General features: G+C 46.5%; 1 protein-coding gene across 1 annotated transcript; it reads left to right on the forward strand.

Moving 5' to 3' along the window:
• The first annotated feature begins 588 nt into the window (after window positions 1-588).
• On the forward strand, window positions 589-1,227 carry timm8b (translocase of inner mitochondrial membrane 8 homolog B (yeast)). The gene has a single exon (XM_072588587.1). It carries the CDS (start codon window positions 681-683, stop codon window positions 960-962), a length of 282 nt encoding a protein of 93 aa, XP_072444688.1. The 5' UTR covers window positions 589-680; the 3' UTR covers window positions 963-1,227.
• The last annotated feature ends 14,948 nt before the right edge of the window (window positions 1,228-16,175 follow it).

Genomic DNA, 16,175 nt, shown 5'->3' on the forward strand with positions numbered 1-16,175 from the left:
CACTGTGGAGAATCTAATCTAATCGAAGCTTGATGCAGCCACGCACAAAGGTGGCCATCAGGGTGAGGGTGGCATTGTGTGCGTTATTCTTACCCTATTTCTAGATGTTTATACATTGCGTCTCTTTGAATATTGTCCATCTTTGATCAGAAGCAAGAATAGAAATTTATGAAAACGGTCTGCAAGTCCAGCAGCATCTGTGAAGAGAGAAACCGAGTTAACATTTCAGGTCGAGTGACCCTTCCTCAGAACTGTTCTGAAGCAGGGTCACTCGACCTGAAATGTTAACTCTGTTTTTCTCTCTCCACAGACCTGCTGAATTTTTCCATCAATTTCTGTTTTTGGGGTCCTTTGGCATCCTAGTAGCCAATCAACATCCTCCAGACAGGGATCTGATGGTGCGAGATGAACGGATACAACGCTCTGGCTGATTGGGTGAATTGTGGCATATGTAAATCAGCACAGGCGGGCGGGAAAGAAGGAGGAAGATTCTGTACCTAATTTATTATCGAGGTACAAACCCCAGGCAAGCCAGTGTTGTAATTTTATTAAGACAAGTTATAATTAGCGGTTTAAAGTGAATAGTTAAATCCAGTCACCTTGACATAAAGGGGAAACGAGAGCTAGACCTGAACGTGAGTGGTGATCGTTTCCGTTCGGTGAGGCGGCTGGAGTCGGTGATGGATGATTTTAGCCCCTCCATGGATCTGGGTCCGTCCGCTGGAGGCTCGGACCAGGCGGAGCTGTCGCGGATGATTGCGGTGGAGCAGCAGAAAGCCCAGTTCCAGCTCAAGGTGCACAACTTCACCGACGTGTGCTGGGAGAAGTGCGTGGAGAAGCCGAGCTCCCGGCTCGACTCGCGGACCGAGGCCTGCCTGGTGAGCTGCGTGGACCGCTTCGTGGACACCACCCTGGCCATCACCAACCGCTTTGCCCAGATGGTGCAGAAAGGGGGCCACTGAGTCGACGTTGCAGTGAGGGTGACTGCCGGAGCTCCCGCGGAGCGTGCAACGAAGGAAGAAGGGGGGGGTGTTTTGTACGTGTTCTGGAACTAAACCATTGCATTGTCTTTTGTACATGCTTTGAGCACATTTCAGTGTGAATGCCCTTGCTGCAAGGTCATTTCAGCAACTTCCTCTGCCACTCTGTGTGTGTGTGTGTTTTGGCTGCACACTGATCCTGTGTAAATTCAGAAAAATGCCATTAAAGTCTTTTACTTCATTGCTACCTGTGCGTCCTCTTTCTCAATTGGACCTGAAGAGAGAGCAACAAAGATTACAACCACAGAAGAGGGAGTGTGGGGGACTGAGAGAGTTGCTGCAGGGCCTTGCTAAGCAGAATGGCCTGGCTGGAGTGTTTTGAACTCGTGTATAGATATTTTCATGGGATTTTCAACACAGGCCATCCAGTCAAGAGATAGAGAGGCTGTATCACTGTACCACAAGAGCCCCCTGCTTCTGGGCAGTAAATGTTCACTGATTCCTCCCAGATGCTAATCTGTTTCCCTTTTGATCGAAATTCTAATTGCTGAGGGATATAGATGTCGGGTGACCAGAGCTGCGTGCCGTACTCCAAACACGGCCTTGCCAACATCTTGCGAAAGACATCCCAATTCCTCTACACAGTGCTGTGACTGATGGAAGCAAGTATGCTGAAAAACTCCACCTTCAAGGACAGTCGCAGAGTTGCACATCACGGAAACAGACCCTTTGGTCCAACTTGTACATGCTGACCACGTTTCCTAAACTAAACTAGTCCCACATTCCTCTAAACGTTTCCTATCTATGTACTTATCCAAATGTCTCTTAAATGTTGCAACTGTACCTGCATCTACCATTTTCTCTGGCAGTTCATTCCACACAGGAACCACCCTCTTTGTGAAAACGTTGCGCCCTTTTAAACTTTAAATAAAAATCTAAAGAACTACAGGTGCTGTAAATCAAAAACAATGGCAGAGGTTGCTGGAAAAGCTCTGCCAGCATCTATGAAGAGAAATCAGAGTTAATGTTTCAGGTCCAGTGGAGGGTCTGAGGAAAGGTCACTGGACCTGAAATGTTAATTGATTTCTCTCCTCAGGTGCAGCCAGACCTGCTGAGCTTTTCCAGCAAGGTCTGTCTTTGTTCCCTTTTAAATCTTTCTCCTCTCGCCTTAAAAATGTACCCTCTCGTTTAGAACTCACCCACCCTGGGGAAAAGACCTTTGCTGTTCACCTTATCTCACGGCCCTCATTATTTTATAAACCCCCATAAGGTCACCCCTCAACCTCCTATGTTCATGTGAACAAAATCCTAGCCTATCCTTATAACTCAAACCCTCCAGTCCTGGCAACATACTGGTAACTCTTTTCTGAGTCCTCTAATAATTTAATTCTTATAATAGGATGTACACCGTTCTCCAAAAGTGGCCTCACCAACTTCCTGTACACTTCAACATGACATCTTGACTCCTATACTTAATGGTCTGAGCAATGAAGGAAAATGTGCTAAACACCTTCTTAACCACCCTGTCTACCTACCATGCAACTTTTGAAGAACTATGCACCTGAACTCCTAGGTTGCTCTGTTCGGCAATACAACCTATAGCTCTACCATTAACTGTCCAAGTTATATTCCTGATGAAGGGCTTATGCTCGAAACGTTGACTCTCCTGCTCCTCTGATGCTGCCTGACTTGCTGTGCTCTTCCAGCGCCACAATTCTTGACATGTACAAATCCTGCCTTGTTTGTTTTACCAAAACGCAATATCTCTTACGTCAATTAATTTTCGGTACCTTTTATAATGAAGATAACAAAAGGTGTTCATTTGTTTACCATTTCCTATTAGCCGCTCACAGGCTACTCACTTCACTACTTTTATGGGGAAAAGGCAGATTAAGCGGATTTGAGGATTATCAGAATAAAACAAAGGATGGTGGATGCTGGAAATCTGAAACATAAAACAGAAATTGCTGGAGAAAAGCAGTAGATCTGGCAGCATTTGTGGAGAGAAACCAGAGTTAATGTTTCAAGTCCAGTGTCCCTTCGGGAATATCAGATCAGCTACAATCTCATTGAATGGTGGAGTAGACTGAATGGTCCACTGCTGCTCCTATGTCTTATCGCAAGAAGGACAGAGTGGAGAAGTCCTGTTATAACTGAGGGCTTTGGTGAGACTCCATTTGCAGGACTGTTTATAATTTTGCTCCACCTGCTGAGAAGGCCATTCCTGATGAATGGTTTTTGCCCGAAATGTCGATTTTTGCTGCTCCTGTCTGACATACTGTGCTTTTCCAGCACCACTCTAATCTAGACTCACATCCTTGCATTGCAGGCCACTCAGTTAAAGGTCATTAGGTTGATTCCTGCGATGGAGTGTCGTCAGACGAACATACAAATTGGGAGAGGATGTAGGCCATTTGGCCCCTCATTCAGTGAGATTGTGGCAGATCTGTTTGTGTTTCAAATTTCACATTCCCACCCCCCACCCTTAACCTTTGATTTCCCCTGTCCAACAAGAACCCAGTGTATCTGGAAAGACACTGCTTGATTAGGGACAGCCAGCACGGATTTGTGAAGGGTAGGTCTTGCCTTACAAGTCTTATTGAATTCTTCGAGGAGGTGACCAAGCATGTGGATGAGGGTAGAGCAGTGGATGTAGTGAACATGGATTTTAGTAAGGCATTTGATAAGGTTCCCCATGGTAGGCTTATGCGGAAAGTCAGGAGGCATGGGATAGAGGGAAATTTGGCCAATTGGATAGAAAACTGGCTAACCGGTCGAAGTCAGAGAGTGGTGGTAGATGGTAAATATTCAGCATGGAGTCCAGTTACAAGTGGAGTTCCGCAGGGATCAGTTCTGGGTCCTCTGCTGTTTGTAATTTTTATTAATGACTTAGATGAGGGAGTCGAAGGGTGGGTCAGTAAATTTGCAGATGATACGAAGATAGGTGGAATTGTGGACAGTGAGGAGGGCTGTTGTCGGCTGCAGAGGGACTTAGATATGATGCAGAGCTGGGCTGAGGAGTGGCAGATGGAGTTCAACCCTGCCAAGTGTGAGGTTGTCCATTTTGGAAGAACAAATAAGAATGCGGAATACAGGGTTAATGGTAGGGTTCTTGGTCAGGTGGAGGAACAGAGGGATCTTGGGGTCTATGTACATAGATCTTTGAAGGTTGCCATTCAGGTGGATAGAGTTTGTAAGAAGGCCTATGGAGTATTATCGTTCATTAGCAGAGGGATTGAATTCAAGAGTCGTGAAGTGATGTTGCAGCTGTACAGGACTTTGGTTAGGCCACATTTGGAGTACTGTGTGCAGTTCTGGTCGCCTCACTTTAGGAAAGATGTGGAAGCTTTGGAGAGGGTGCAGAGAAGATTTACCAGGATGTTGCCTGGAATGGAGAGTAGGTCGTACGAGGATAGGTTGAGAGTTCTCGGCCTTTTCTCGTTGGAATGGCGAAGGATGAGGGGTGACTTGATAGAGGTTTATAAGATGATCAGAGGAATAGATAGAGTAGACAGTCAGAAACTTTTTCCCCGGGTACAACAGAGTGTTACAAGGGGACATAAATTTAAGGTGAAGGGTGGAAGGTATAGGGGAGATGTCAGGGGTGGGTTCTTTACCCAGACAGTGGTGGGGGCATGGAATGCGCTGCCCGTGGGAGTGGTAGAGTCAGATTCATTGGTGACCTTTAAGCGGCATTTGGATAGGTACATGGATGGGTGCTTAATCTAGGATAGAAGTTCGGCACAACATCGTGGGCCGAAGGGCCTGTTCTGTGCTGTATTGTTCTATGTTCTATGTTCTAACCTACCTCTGCCTTAAAATGTTAATTGATTCACTTCCACTGTGGAAGTCCCAAAGTAAACAGCCCTCTTGGGAGTCCCCCATCTCTCTCTCCAATAAGTGCAGCCCTCAAATTTATTTTTTATGTTTCAACAATAGGCTTTATTCCTAAAAATCTTTATATCTACCTACATAGTCATTACAGCAGTTTGATTCTGTGCAATCGTTACATATGGAGAACAAACCAAAGGCATTTCTTGCTTGTACAAGACAATTTTTATATACAAGGCAGAAGTGAGGACTGCAGATACTGGAAATTAGAGTGGTGCTGAAAAAGCACAGCAGGTCAAGCAGCATCCGAGGAGCAGGAAAATCAACGTTTCAGGCAAAAGCCCTTCATCAGGAATGAGGCAGGGAGCCTCCGGAGTGGAGAGATAAATGGGAGGGGGGTGGGGGTGGAGCCTTGGGTACAATAAGGTGGATGCAGGTGAGGATGAATGTCGGAGAGGAGGGTGGAGCCGGATAGGTGGGAAGGAAGATTGAAAGGTCGGACAGGTCATGAGGGCGGTGCTGAGCTGGAAGGTGGGAACTGGGGCAAGGTGGGGAGGGGAAATGAGGAAACTGGTGAAGTCAAATGTATTTTTGCATGCATTTGAGACACTGTGAGGGTCCGATAACTGAAGGGACCCTGATTGTCCTTTGAACAAAAGGCTGTACACAATGGTCTTTTCCCCAGTACACCTTGGCGGCAGCTGCCCTAACCTGTGCTGCCTCTCTCAGCACATTGTCTGATGCCTTGGAATGTGCCAGTCTGCAAAAGACCAGCAAGTTTCAGACAGTCCAAAGAGCGTCTTTCACTGACAGGATGGTTCCCCCAGGCACAGTCAATGTTTGTCTCGGTTGTGCGTCTTGGGGAACAGGCCGTTGAGCACAGAGCCCTGCATCATGGAGCTGCTCAGGACGAGCAGTGACAAAAATCACTGCAGCTTTCTACCGACTTGCTTTGCAAGGGGCTCATTCCAGCAGATGTGTGACAGTCTCTACACCCCCACAGCTGCTTCAAAGGCAGGGTGTAGTGGTGCAGAGAGTCTGGGCAGACATAAAGGATCTGACAGGTAGTGCCTTTCTGACCACCAGCCAAGCTTAGAGTCATAGAGCTCACAGCATGGAAACAGACCCTTCGGTCCAACTCATTCATACCAACCTGATAGCCTGAATTAATCAAAGCCCACTTGCCAGCATTTGGCCCATATCTCTCTCATCCCGTCATATTCATATACTCATCCAAATGCCTTGTAAATGTTGTAATTGTACTAGCCTCCAAAACTTCCTCTGGCAGCTCATTGCATACACACACCACCCTCTGTATGAAAAAGTTGCCCGTTAGGTCCCTTTTAAATCTTTCCCCTCTCACTCTAACCCTACGCCCTCTGGTTTTGGACTCCCCCAACCCCAGGGAAAAGACCTTGTCTATTTACCCTATCCATGCCCCTCACGATTTTATAAACCTCTATAAGGTCACTCCTCAGCCTCCAATGCTCCAGGGAAAACAGCCCCAGCCTATTTAGCCTCTCCCTATAGCCCAAAACTCCCTACCCTGTCAACATCCTTGTAAATCTTTTCTGAATCCTTTCGTGTTTCACAACATCTTTGCTGGAAGAGGGAAACCAGAATTGCACACAACATTCCAAAAGTGGCCTAACCAATGTCCTGTACAGCTGCACCATGACCTCCCTTCGTTGGAGAGTCCTGGCCATTCTTTAACCTATTACGTAAAAGCTGCTGTTTAACTGGGTGTAGTTTTAGTTGCATTTCTGAAACAGGATGCAGCTGAGTCACTCTCAGGTGAAGTTGGTTAACTGAACAACTCACTTGATCCAGGTCGGAAGCAGTGCATATGCCTGAAGTGTCGACTCTCCTGCTCCTCGGATGCTGCCTGACCTGCTGTGCTTTTCCAGCACCGCCACACTTCTCAACTCTGATTCTCCAATGTCTGCAGTCCTCACTTTCTCCTAAATGAGAGTGCTGTGAAGCTGGGTTAAAACAGGGAGTTTGTGAAGCTGAGAGACAGCGAGGTGCTCCATCTCAGTTCAGAAAGTGACACGGTCCCAAGGAACACAGCCAATTGCAGGTCCCTGCAGAGTCTCTTCTTACAGTTTTTAAAGCATAGTTAATTAGATTAGATTGGATTACTTACAGTGTGGAAACAGGCCCTTCGGCCCAACAAGTCCACACCGCCCCGCCGAAGCGCAACCCACCCAGACCCCTACATCTACCCCTTACCTAACACTACGGGCAATTTAGCATGGCCAATTCACCTGACCTGCACATCTTTGGACTGTGGGAGGAAACCGGAGCACCCGGAGGAAACCCACGCAGACACGGGGAGAATGTGCAAACTCCACACAGTCAGTCGCCTGAGGCGGGAATTGAACGGGGGTCTCTGGCGCTGTGAGGCAGCAGTGCTAACCACTGTGCCACCGTGCCGCCCAAAATTAGCTTAAATAAGAGTGGGGACTTTTGCTTATAATAGTGGTTGAAACAAAATAAACGCTCCCTAACTTAATTAGATTCTCTTAAAGTGAGTAACTAACTTCACCTAGAGAGATGTTGTGACAGGAGACCTCAGAGCTGGAGTGTGTTTCTCTTGTACAATCTGGGGAATAAGGGATGCTGGTGACTACATGTGCAAGGGGGTGCGTTCAACTGCAGCTACTGGCTAACTGCTTTTTGGAGCTGGCACTGCAGACGGCCTCACAGCGGAGCATTCGCAATGCTGAGAATGTTGTGGATAGCACGGTTATTGGTCAAGACTGTTTAATGTTCATGGGCAGCACGGTGACTCAGTGGTTAGCACTGCTGCCTCACAGCGCAGGGACCCGGGTTCGATTCCAGCCTCAGGTGACTGTCAGTGTGGAGTTCGCACGTTCTCCCTGTGTCTGTGTGGGTTTCCTCCAATCCAAAGATGTGCAGGTTATGTGAATTGGTCATGCTAAATTGTCCGTAGTGTTCAGGGCTGTGTAGGGGAGGGGCAAATGTCGAGTGGTGGAGAATGGGTCTGGGTGGGTTACTCTTTGGAGTGGGTTTGTTGGGCCTAATGACCTGTTTCCACACTGTAGGGATTCCTACAGTGATAAATCTATTTTTGTTGCTGCCACTATTAAATCGCTCGAGGAATGCTTTTCATGGGAATCAAAGCCAGAACAGCTTCCTCTTGTTCTCAAAGACAAGCAAACAACTGCAGATAATGGAAATGTGAAACTAACTCAGAGAATACTGGAGAAACCAAACAGGTCTGACAGCATCACAGACCTCTCTGTTCATTTCTGTTACTCTGCCTCATTGCCTTGGTTAATGGTAATTTCATAGCAAAACAACATGTTTCTGTGCTGTAAAAGTGCAGGGAGATCACTGGAATGGATTTTTTTTAATTTCAAAAATATACTTTATTCTTAAAACATTGCCTTTACATATACGTAGTCACAAATGCCATTTGGTTTTGTACAGTAGGACATCAAGAAAACAAACATTTTTTTCATGAACTAGACTATATTTACATGCATTTGAGGCACCAAGAGAGTTCAATAACTGAATGGACCCCCATTTAACTTCAGCAGAAAGACAGTGGTCTTTCCCCACTGCGCTTTGGCAACAGTTGCCCCAAGCTTTAGAGCATCCCTCAGCAGAGGTCCTGGGCTTCCTTCACCGCCCCGTTCCCTCACCACCAGACGCCTGGAGGAAGAACGCCTCATCTTCCGCCTTGGAACACTCAACCCCAGGGCATCAATGTGGACTTCAACAGTTTCCTCATTTCCCCTCCCCCCACCTCACCCCAGTTCCAAACTTCCAGCTCAGCACTGTCCCCATAACTTTTCCGGACTTGTCCTACCTGCCTATCTCCACCACTCCCCACCTCTTCCTCCGCTACATTGATGACTGCATTGGCGCCACCTCATGCTCCCGCGAGGAGGTTGAGCAATTCATCAACTTCACCAACACATTCCACCCTGACCTTAAGTTTACCTGGACCATCTCTGACACCTCCCTCCCCTTCCTGGACCTCTCCATCTCCATTAATGACGACCGACTTGACACTGACATTTTTTACAAACACACCGACTCCCACAGCTACCTGGATTACACCTCTTCCCACCCTACCTCTTGCAAACATGCCATCCCATATTCCCAATTCCTCCGCCTCTGCTGGATCTGCTCCCAGGAGGACCAGTTCCACCACAGAACACACCAGATGGCCTCCTTCTTTAGAGACTGCAATTTCCCTTCCCACGTGGTTAAAGATGCCCTCCAATGCATCTCGTCTACATCCTGCACCTCTGCACTCAGACCCCACCCCTTCAACCGTAACAAGGACAGAACGCCCCTGGTGCTCACCTTCCAGCCTACCAACCTTCGCATAAACCAAATCATCCGCCGACATTTCCGCCACCTCCAAACAGACCCCACTTCCAGGGATATATTTCCCTCCCCACCCCTTTCCATCTTCCGCAAAGACCATTCCCTCCGTGACTACCTGGTCAGGTCCACACCCCCAAACAACCCACCCTCCAATCCTGGCACTTTCCCCTGCCACTGCAGGAACTGTAAAACCTGCGCCCACACCTCCTCCCTCACCTCTATCCAAGGCCCTAAAGGAGCCTTCCACATCCATCAAAGTTTTACTTGCACATCCACTAATATCATTTATTGTATCCGTTGCTCCCGATGCGGTCTCCTCTACACTGGGGAGACTGGGCGCCTCCTAGCAGAGCGCTTTAGGGAACGTCTCCGAGACACCCACACCAATCAACCACACCGCCCCGTGGCCCAACATTTCAACTCCCCCTCCCACTCTGCCGAGGACATGGAGGTCGTGGGCCTCCTTCACTGCCGCTCCCTCACCACCAGACGCCTGGAGGAAGAACGCCTCATCTTCTGCCTTGGAACACCTCAACACCTGGGCATCAATGTGGACTTCACCAGTTTCATCATTTCCCCTTCCCCCACCTCACCCTAGTTCTAAACTTCCAGCTCAGTAACTGTCCCCTTGACTTGTCCAGACTTGTCCTACCTGCTTATCTTCTTTTCCACCTATCCACTCCACCCTCTCCTCCTTGACCTATCACTTTCATCCCCTCCCACACTCACCCATTGTACTCTATGCTACTTTCTCCCCACCCCCACCCTCCTCTAGCTTATCTCTCCACGCTTCAGGCTCAATGCCTTTATTCCTGATGAAGGGCTTTTGCCCGAAATGTCGATTTTGCTGCTCCTTGGATGCTGCCTGAACTGCTGTGCTCTTCCAGCACCACTAATCCAGAATCCACAAACCTCTCTGTTCATTTCTGGTACTCTGCCTCATTGCCTTGGTTAATGGTAATTTCATAGCAAAACAACATGTTTCTGTGCTGTAAAAGTGCAGGGAGATCACTGGAATGGATTTTTTTTTAATTTCAAAAATATACTTTGTTCTTAAAACATTGCCTTTACATATACGTAGTCACAAATGCCATTTGGTTTTGTACAGTAGGACATCAAGAAAACAAACATTTTTCTTGAACTAGACAATATTTACATGTATTTGAGGCACCAGGCGGGTTCAATAACTGAATGGACCCCCATTTAACTTCAGCAGAAAGACAGTGGTCTTTCCCCACTGCGCTTTGGCAACAGTTGCCCCAAGCTTTAGAGCATCCCTCAGCACGTAGTCCTAGACCTTGGAATGTGCCAGTTCTGCAACATACGGTCGAGGTCAAATCCTTGCTCTGGAAGACCAACAAGTTTTGGACAGACCAAAGAGCGTCTTTCACCCAGTTGATTGTCCTCCAGGCACAGGCGATGTTTGTCTCCGTGTGCGTCCTGGGGAACAGACCGTAGAGCACAGAAATAAATTTTATGTCAGCACGTGATAAGAGTCATTGAAGAAATGAAGAACATTCACAAAAATAAAGAAGGTGTGACATGGTAAGACACTGACGGGAGAGAATGAGTTAATGAAAAACAATAGGATCTTGCAGCTAAAGCCTGGAATTCAAATAGAAAATTCTACAAAAACCAGCTGAGGTCAGTAAGGCGTTCGACAAGGTTCCCCATGGGAGACTGATTAGCAAGGTTAGATCTCACAGAATACAGGGAGAACTCACCATTTGGATACAGAACTGGCTCAAAGGTAGAAGACAGAGGGTGGTGGTGGAGGGTTGTTTTTCAGTCTGGAGACCTGTGACCAGTGGAGTGCCACAAGGATCGGTGCTGGATCCACTACTTTTTGTCATTTATATAAATGATTTGGGTGTGAACATAGGAGGTAGAATTAGTAAGTTTGCAGATGACACCAAAATTGGAGGTGTAGTGGACAGCGAAGAGGGTTACCTCAGGGTAGAATGGAATCTCGATCAGATGGGCCAATGGGCTGAGGAGAGGCAGATGGAGTTTAATTTAGATAAATGCGAGGTGCTGCATTTTTGAAAAGCAAATCAGGGCAGGACTTATACACTTAATGTAACATTCTAGGCAGTGTTGCTGAACAAACAGACCTTGGAGTGCAGGTTTATAGTTCCTTGAAAGTAGAGTTGCAGGTAGATAGAATAGTGAAGAAGGTGTTTGGTATGCTTTTCTTTACTGGTCAGAGTATTGAGTATAGGAGTTGGGAGGACATGTTGCAGCTGTACAGGACATTGGTTAGGCCACTTTTGGAACATTACATGTGATTCTGATCTCCTTCTTATTGGAAGGATGTTGAGAAATTTGAAAGTGTTCAGAAAAGATTTACAAGGATGTTGCCAGGGTTGGAGGATTTGAGCTACAGGGAGAGGCTGAATAGGCTGGGGCTGTTTTCCCTGGAGCTTCGGAGGCTGAGGGGTGACTTTATAGAGGTTTATAAAATTATGAGGGGCATGGATAGGATAAATAGACAAGGCCTTTTTCCTGGAGTGGGGTGGGGTCCAGAACTAGATGTTTGTGTGAGAGGGGAAAGATGTAAAAGGGACCTGAGGGGCAACCTTTTCACGCAGAAGGTGGTGCATGTATGGAATGAGCTGCCAGAGGAAGTGGTGGAGACTGGTACAATTGCAACATTTAAAAGGCATCTGGATAGGTATGTGAATAGGAAGGATTTAGAGGGATATGGGCCAAATGTTGACAAATGATTAAGTTAGATTAGGTTAGGATATCTGGGCGGCATGAATGAGTTGGACTGAAGGATCTGTTTCCGTACTGTACTTATCTATGACTGTAAGTAATAACACAGTCCCAGAAAAAGATCCGAAACTTTAACTCTGATTTCTCCCCACAGATGCTGCCAGACCTGCTGAGCTTTTTCAGCAACTTCTGCTCTTGTTCCACAAAAGGGTTGTTTGCAGATAAGTTGTTTTCATCAGATTCACAGCATTGGCAATATGTACCTTAATATGTATGAGTCTTTGGTGGCTGGAAGAGCCAACAGAAACCAAACTGTCAACAATGAAGAAACATCCACCTTCCTCGCAAGGCAAATCAGTAAAAGATTCTAAAACCAGTTCAAATTCTAAATTAGGAAAATCACTGTGAAGAAACCTTAAAAAAAATCTGATCAGAATGAACGAGACTGATCGGAAGTGTTGTTAAATGAATCTGCGTTGGAAAAAATTAAATGATGTGTGTATTTGGTGGAAACTGAACAGCAGGGTGCGGGTTTAGCATTTGAAGTGCTTCAGGACTCATGCTAGGCTTCATCTTCAACAATTCCAATTGCAATCTAGATCCTTACACGTATAAACCTCAGCTCAAACACTAATAGTGCTGCTGACACTAAACTATCGCACAAAGCAAGCATACAGTCAGAAAGCAATAATAAATGAATAAATGTATATATTTGAAATTTTAAAAATTGGAAAATGCAAAAGAAAATCGCACAACTCAGTTCAGATAAGGCTAATTAATAGCTTCCAGCTCGAACCTACACCCACCTGACTCTCTCGGGCCTGGAATGCACACCATGTCATCTTTGACCAATCCCTCCTCTTTCAGAACCTTGCCCTCACTCCTCTCACCCCACAGGCAGTAGAATGGCCCCCACCCCATGACCTCATTCCTAAGCTCTCTTCCCCCGGCCTGACACCTCAAGCCTAGCCCAACCTCCCAACTTGCTCTAAGCAGTCCTCCACTTACATGGCATTCTACACCATCCCTGTCACTCACCCTTCATTTACCTCAGAGTCAGGGACATCTGCAGCGCAGAAAAAGGCCCTTCTGCCCATCAAGTCTGTGCTGGTCAAAAACAAACATCTTACGTTCCCTCTAAGCCTCCTGCCCCTTAAAGATATGCGCACTGATCACTTCAAAAACTGGAAAACCTCCTTCCGATTGTCTGTGTCTTTGCGTCTCGTAACTTTATACACGTCAAATACACCTCCTCTCAATTTTGCCTGCACCAAAGGAACAGGAGTAGGCCCTTCGGCCCCTCAGTCCTGCTCCACCATTCAATAGGATCATGGCTCACCGACACAGCTGGCTTCCACATTCCTGCCCTATTCCACCAACCATTGATTCCCCGACTGAGCAAGAATCTATCTCTCTCAGCCTTAAATATGCACAAGGACTCTGCCCCCACAGGTAGAGTCTGTACCAAGGAGTTTCAAACACTCACAACCCTCTCAAAGAAGAAAGTCCTCCTCATCTCAGTCTTAAATCAACACTGCTTAATCCTGAGATTATGATCTCTGGTTCTCGACTCCCCTGAGGGGGATATATCCTGTTGTGGTTCTGTTCGCTGAGCTGGGAGTTTGTGTTGCAGACATTTCGTCCCCTGTCTAGGTGACATCCTGAGTGCTTGGGAGCCTCCTGTGAAGCGCTTCTGTGCTGTTTCCTCCAGCATTTATAGTGGCCTGTCTCTGCCGCTTCTGGTTGTCAGTTCCAGCTGTCTGTTGCAGTGGTCGGTATATTGGGTCCAGGTCGATGTGCTTATTGATTGAATCTGTGGATGAGTGCCATGGCCTCTAGGAATTCCCTGGCTGTTCTGTTTGGCTTGTCCTATAATAGTAGTGTTGTCCCAGTCGGATTCATGTTGCTTGTCATCTGCGTGTGTGGCTAGTAAGGATAGCTGGTCTTGTCATTTCGTGGCTAGTTGGTGTTCATGGATGCGGATTGTTAGCTGTCTTCCTGTTTGTCCTATGTAGTGTTTTGTGCAGTCCTTGCATAGGATTTTTACAACACTACTATTATAGGACAGGCCAAACAGAGAACAGCCAGGGAATTCCGAGAGATATGGCACACATCCACCGATTCAATCAATAAGCACATCGACCTGGACCCAATATACCAGCCACTGCAACGGACAGCTGGAACTGACAACCAGAAGCGGCAGATTCAAACCACTACAAATGCCGGAGGAAAGATCACAGAAGCGCTTCACAGGAGGCTCCCAAGCACTGAGGATGTCACCTAGACAGGGGACAAAATGTCTGCAACACAAATTCCCAGCTCAGCAAACAGAACCACAACAATGAGCACCCGAGCTACAAATCTTCTCCCAAACTTTGAAGGGGATCTATCCTCTCAGCATATACCCTGTCAAGTCCCTTAAGAATCCTCTCTGTCTCAATAAGATCACCTCTCATCCTCATAAATCCCCATCAGTCCCAACCTGCATAAACTTTGCTCATGAGACATTCCCTCCACAGCAAGCATCATCCTAGTGAACCTTCTGTGAAATGCCTTCAAAGAAATATTATCTTTTCTTAAGTAAGGAGACCACAACTGATCACAGAACTCCAGATGTGGTCTCACTAGCACCTGGTACATTTGTAGTAAGACTTACAGACTCTTATACTCCAACCCATAGAAGCAATGCCTTACCAGGGTTTGATACACCAGCTGGAGGTGTATGACAGTATGCTTCTGGCAGGTACCATGTGCAAGTCTGTGAGGAAAGGTATCATCACCCTCATTCCTTTTTCCTTTATTCTTTAACAGGATGAGGGGGTCACTGGCTAGGCCGGCATTTATTACCCATCCCTAATTGCCCAGAGGGCAGTTGAGAGTTAACCACTTTACTGTGGGTCTGGAGTCACATGTAAGCCAGACCAGGTAAGGACGGCAGCTTCCTTCCCTAAAGGACATTAGTGAACTGGATGGGTTTTTCTGACAATGGTTTCATGAAATTCCAGGTATTTATTGTAAATCTGCTATGGTGGTGTTTGAACCTGCGTCCCCGGAACATTAGATGGGTCTCTGGATTAACAGGTGAACCAGGACTGCAGTAATGTGTGCAGTTCTGCGTAAAGAATGGGAATGTCCATGTCTACAGCCAGATTACTGGCAGAGTAAAGCAGACAATGTTTACCTGCCCAAACCCAGCAGAAAGGGAGGGAGTGGGACAAACTGGATCAGGTGTAGAACGGTCTGTACCATTGTAGGAAACGGGCTGAAAATGTGTTGCTGGAAAAGCGCAGCAGGTCAGGCAGCATCCAAGGAACAGGAGAATCGACGTTTCGGGCATGAGCCCTTCGGAATCCTGAAGAAGGGCTCATGCCCGAAACGTCGATTCTCCTGCTCCTTGGATGCTGCCTGAACTGATGCGCTTTTCCAGCAATACATTTTTCAACTCACTACACACACTTTCTCTTACTCACAACCCCCAACCCAGACAGACACACACAGACAGACAAAGACCCACATGCACACATATATTTTGTGGGGTGAATTTGTACTTTCAGGATTACATTGTACTTTGCTCAAAAACTGCATGAATTCATGTAAAACTCTGTTATCTCACTTTTTAGATTAGAATCAATCTAAACATCAGGTCATAGACAGAGAACACAGGGGGCCAACACCTTCAACATATTGTCTACCTAACACCATTGTTAACAGCTAACCGGAGAATGCAACTTTTTAAAAAAGGTTTTGTGATTTACACATGAAAGAAGTGAAACTATCGCTGTATTCTAACAGATGAAAGGCTTAACAGAATCAATTTTTCAATGTATAATTTCAGTTATATCACAGTGTAAATTTATTGCTATAAATTCTGTGTGTTAGGATTGAGCCCTCCACTATCACCTGATGAAGGAGCGTCGCTCCGAAAGCTAGTGCTTCCAATTAAACCTGTTGGACTATAACCTGATGTTGTGTGATCTTTAAATTGGCAACAGTTGCTTTGTTACACAAGGAACCAAGTAACACCTTAATGCAACGTGAAAGATGTTTGCCCGATTCCCCACTTGCGGGAGCACTTTAACATCCGGAAGAAAATATTAACCCAGCAAAAACAAGTCTCCGCAGAATAACAGAGAATCTCCACAAACCTCAGGAAGCTCACCCACACACAACTCTCGACACATGCATCTGGAATTGAACATGATTACAATACCGAGCATATCACCGCAAATTTAAATGTTTATTAGTCTCAGTAACAGGCTGGATACAAAACCTAACCCGTGG

This window comes from Chiloscyllium punctatum, chromosome 18, assembly GCF_047496795.1.
Source record: "Chiloscyllium punctatum isolate Juve2018m chromosome 18, sChiPun1.3, whole genome shotgun sequence".
In the NCBI taxonomy this organism is placed as follows: Eukaryota; Metazoa; Chordata; class Chondrichthyes; order Orectolobiformes; family Hemiscylliidae; genus Chiloscyllium; species Chiloscyllium punctatum.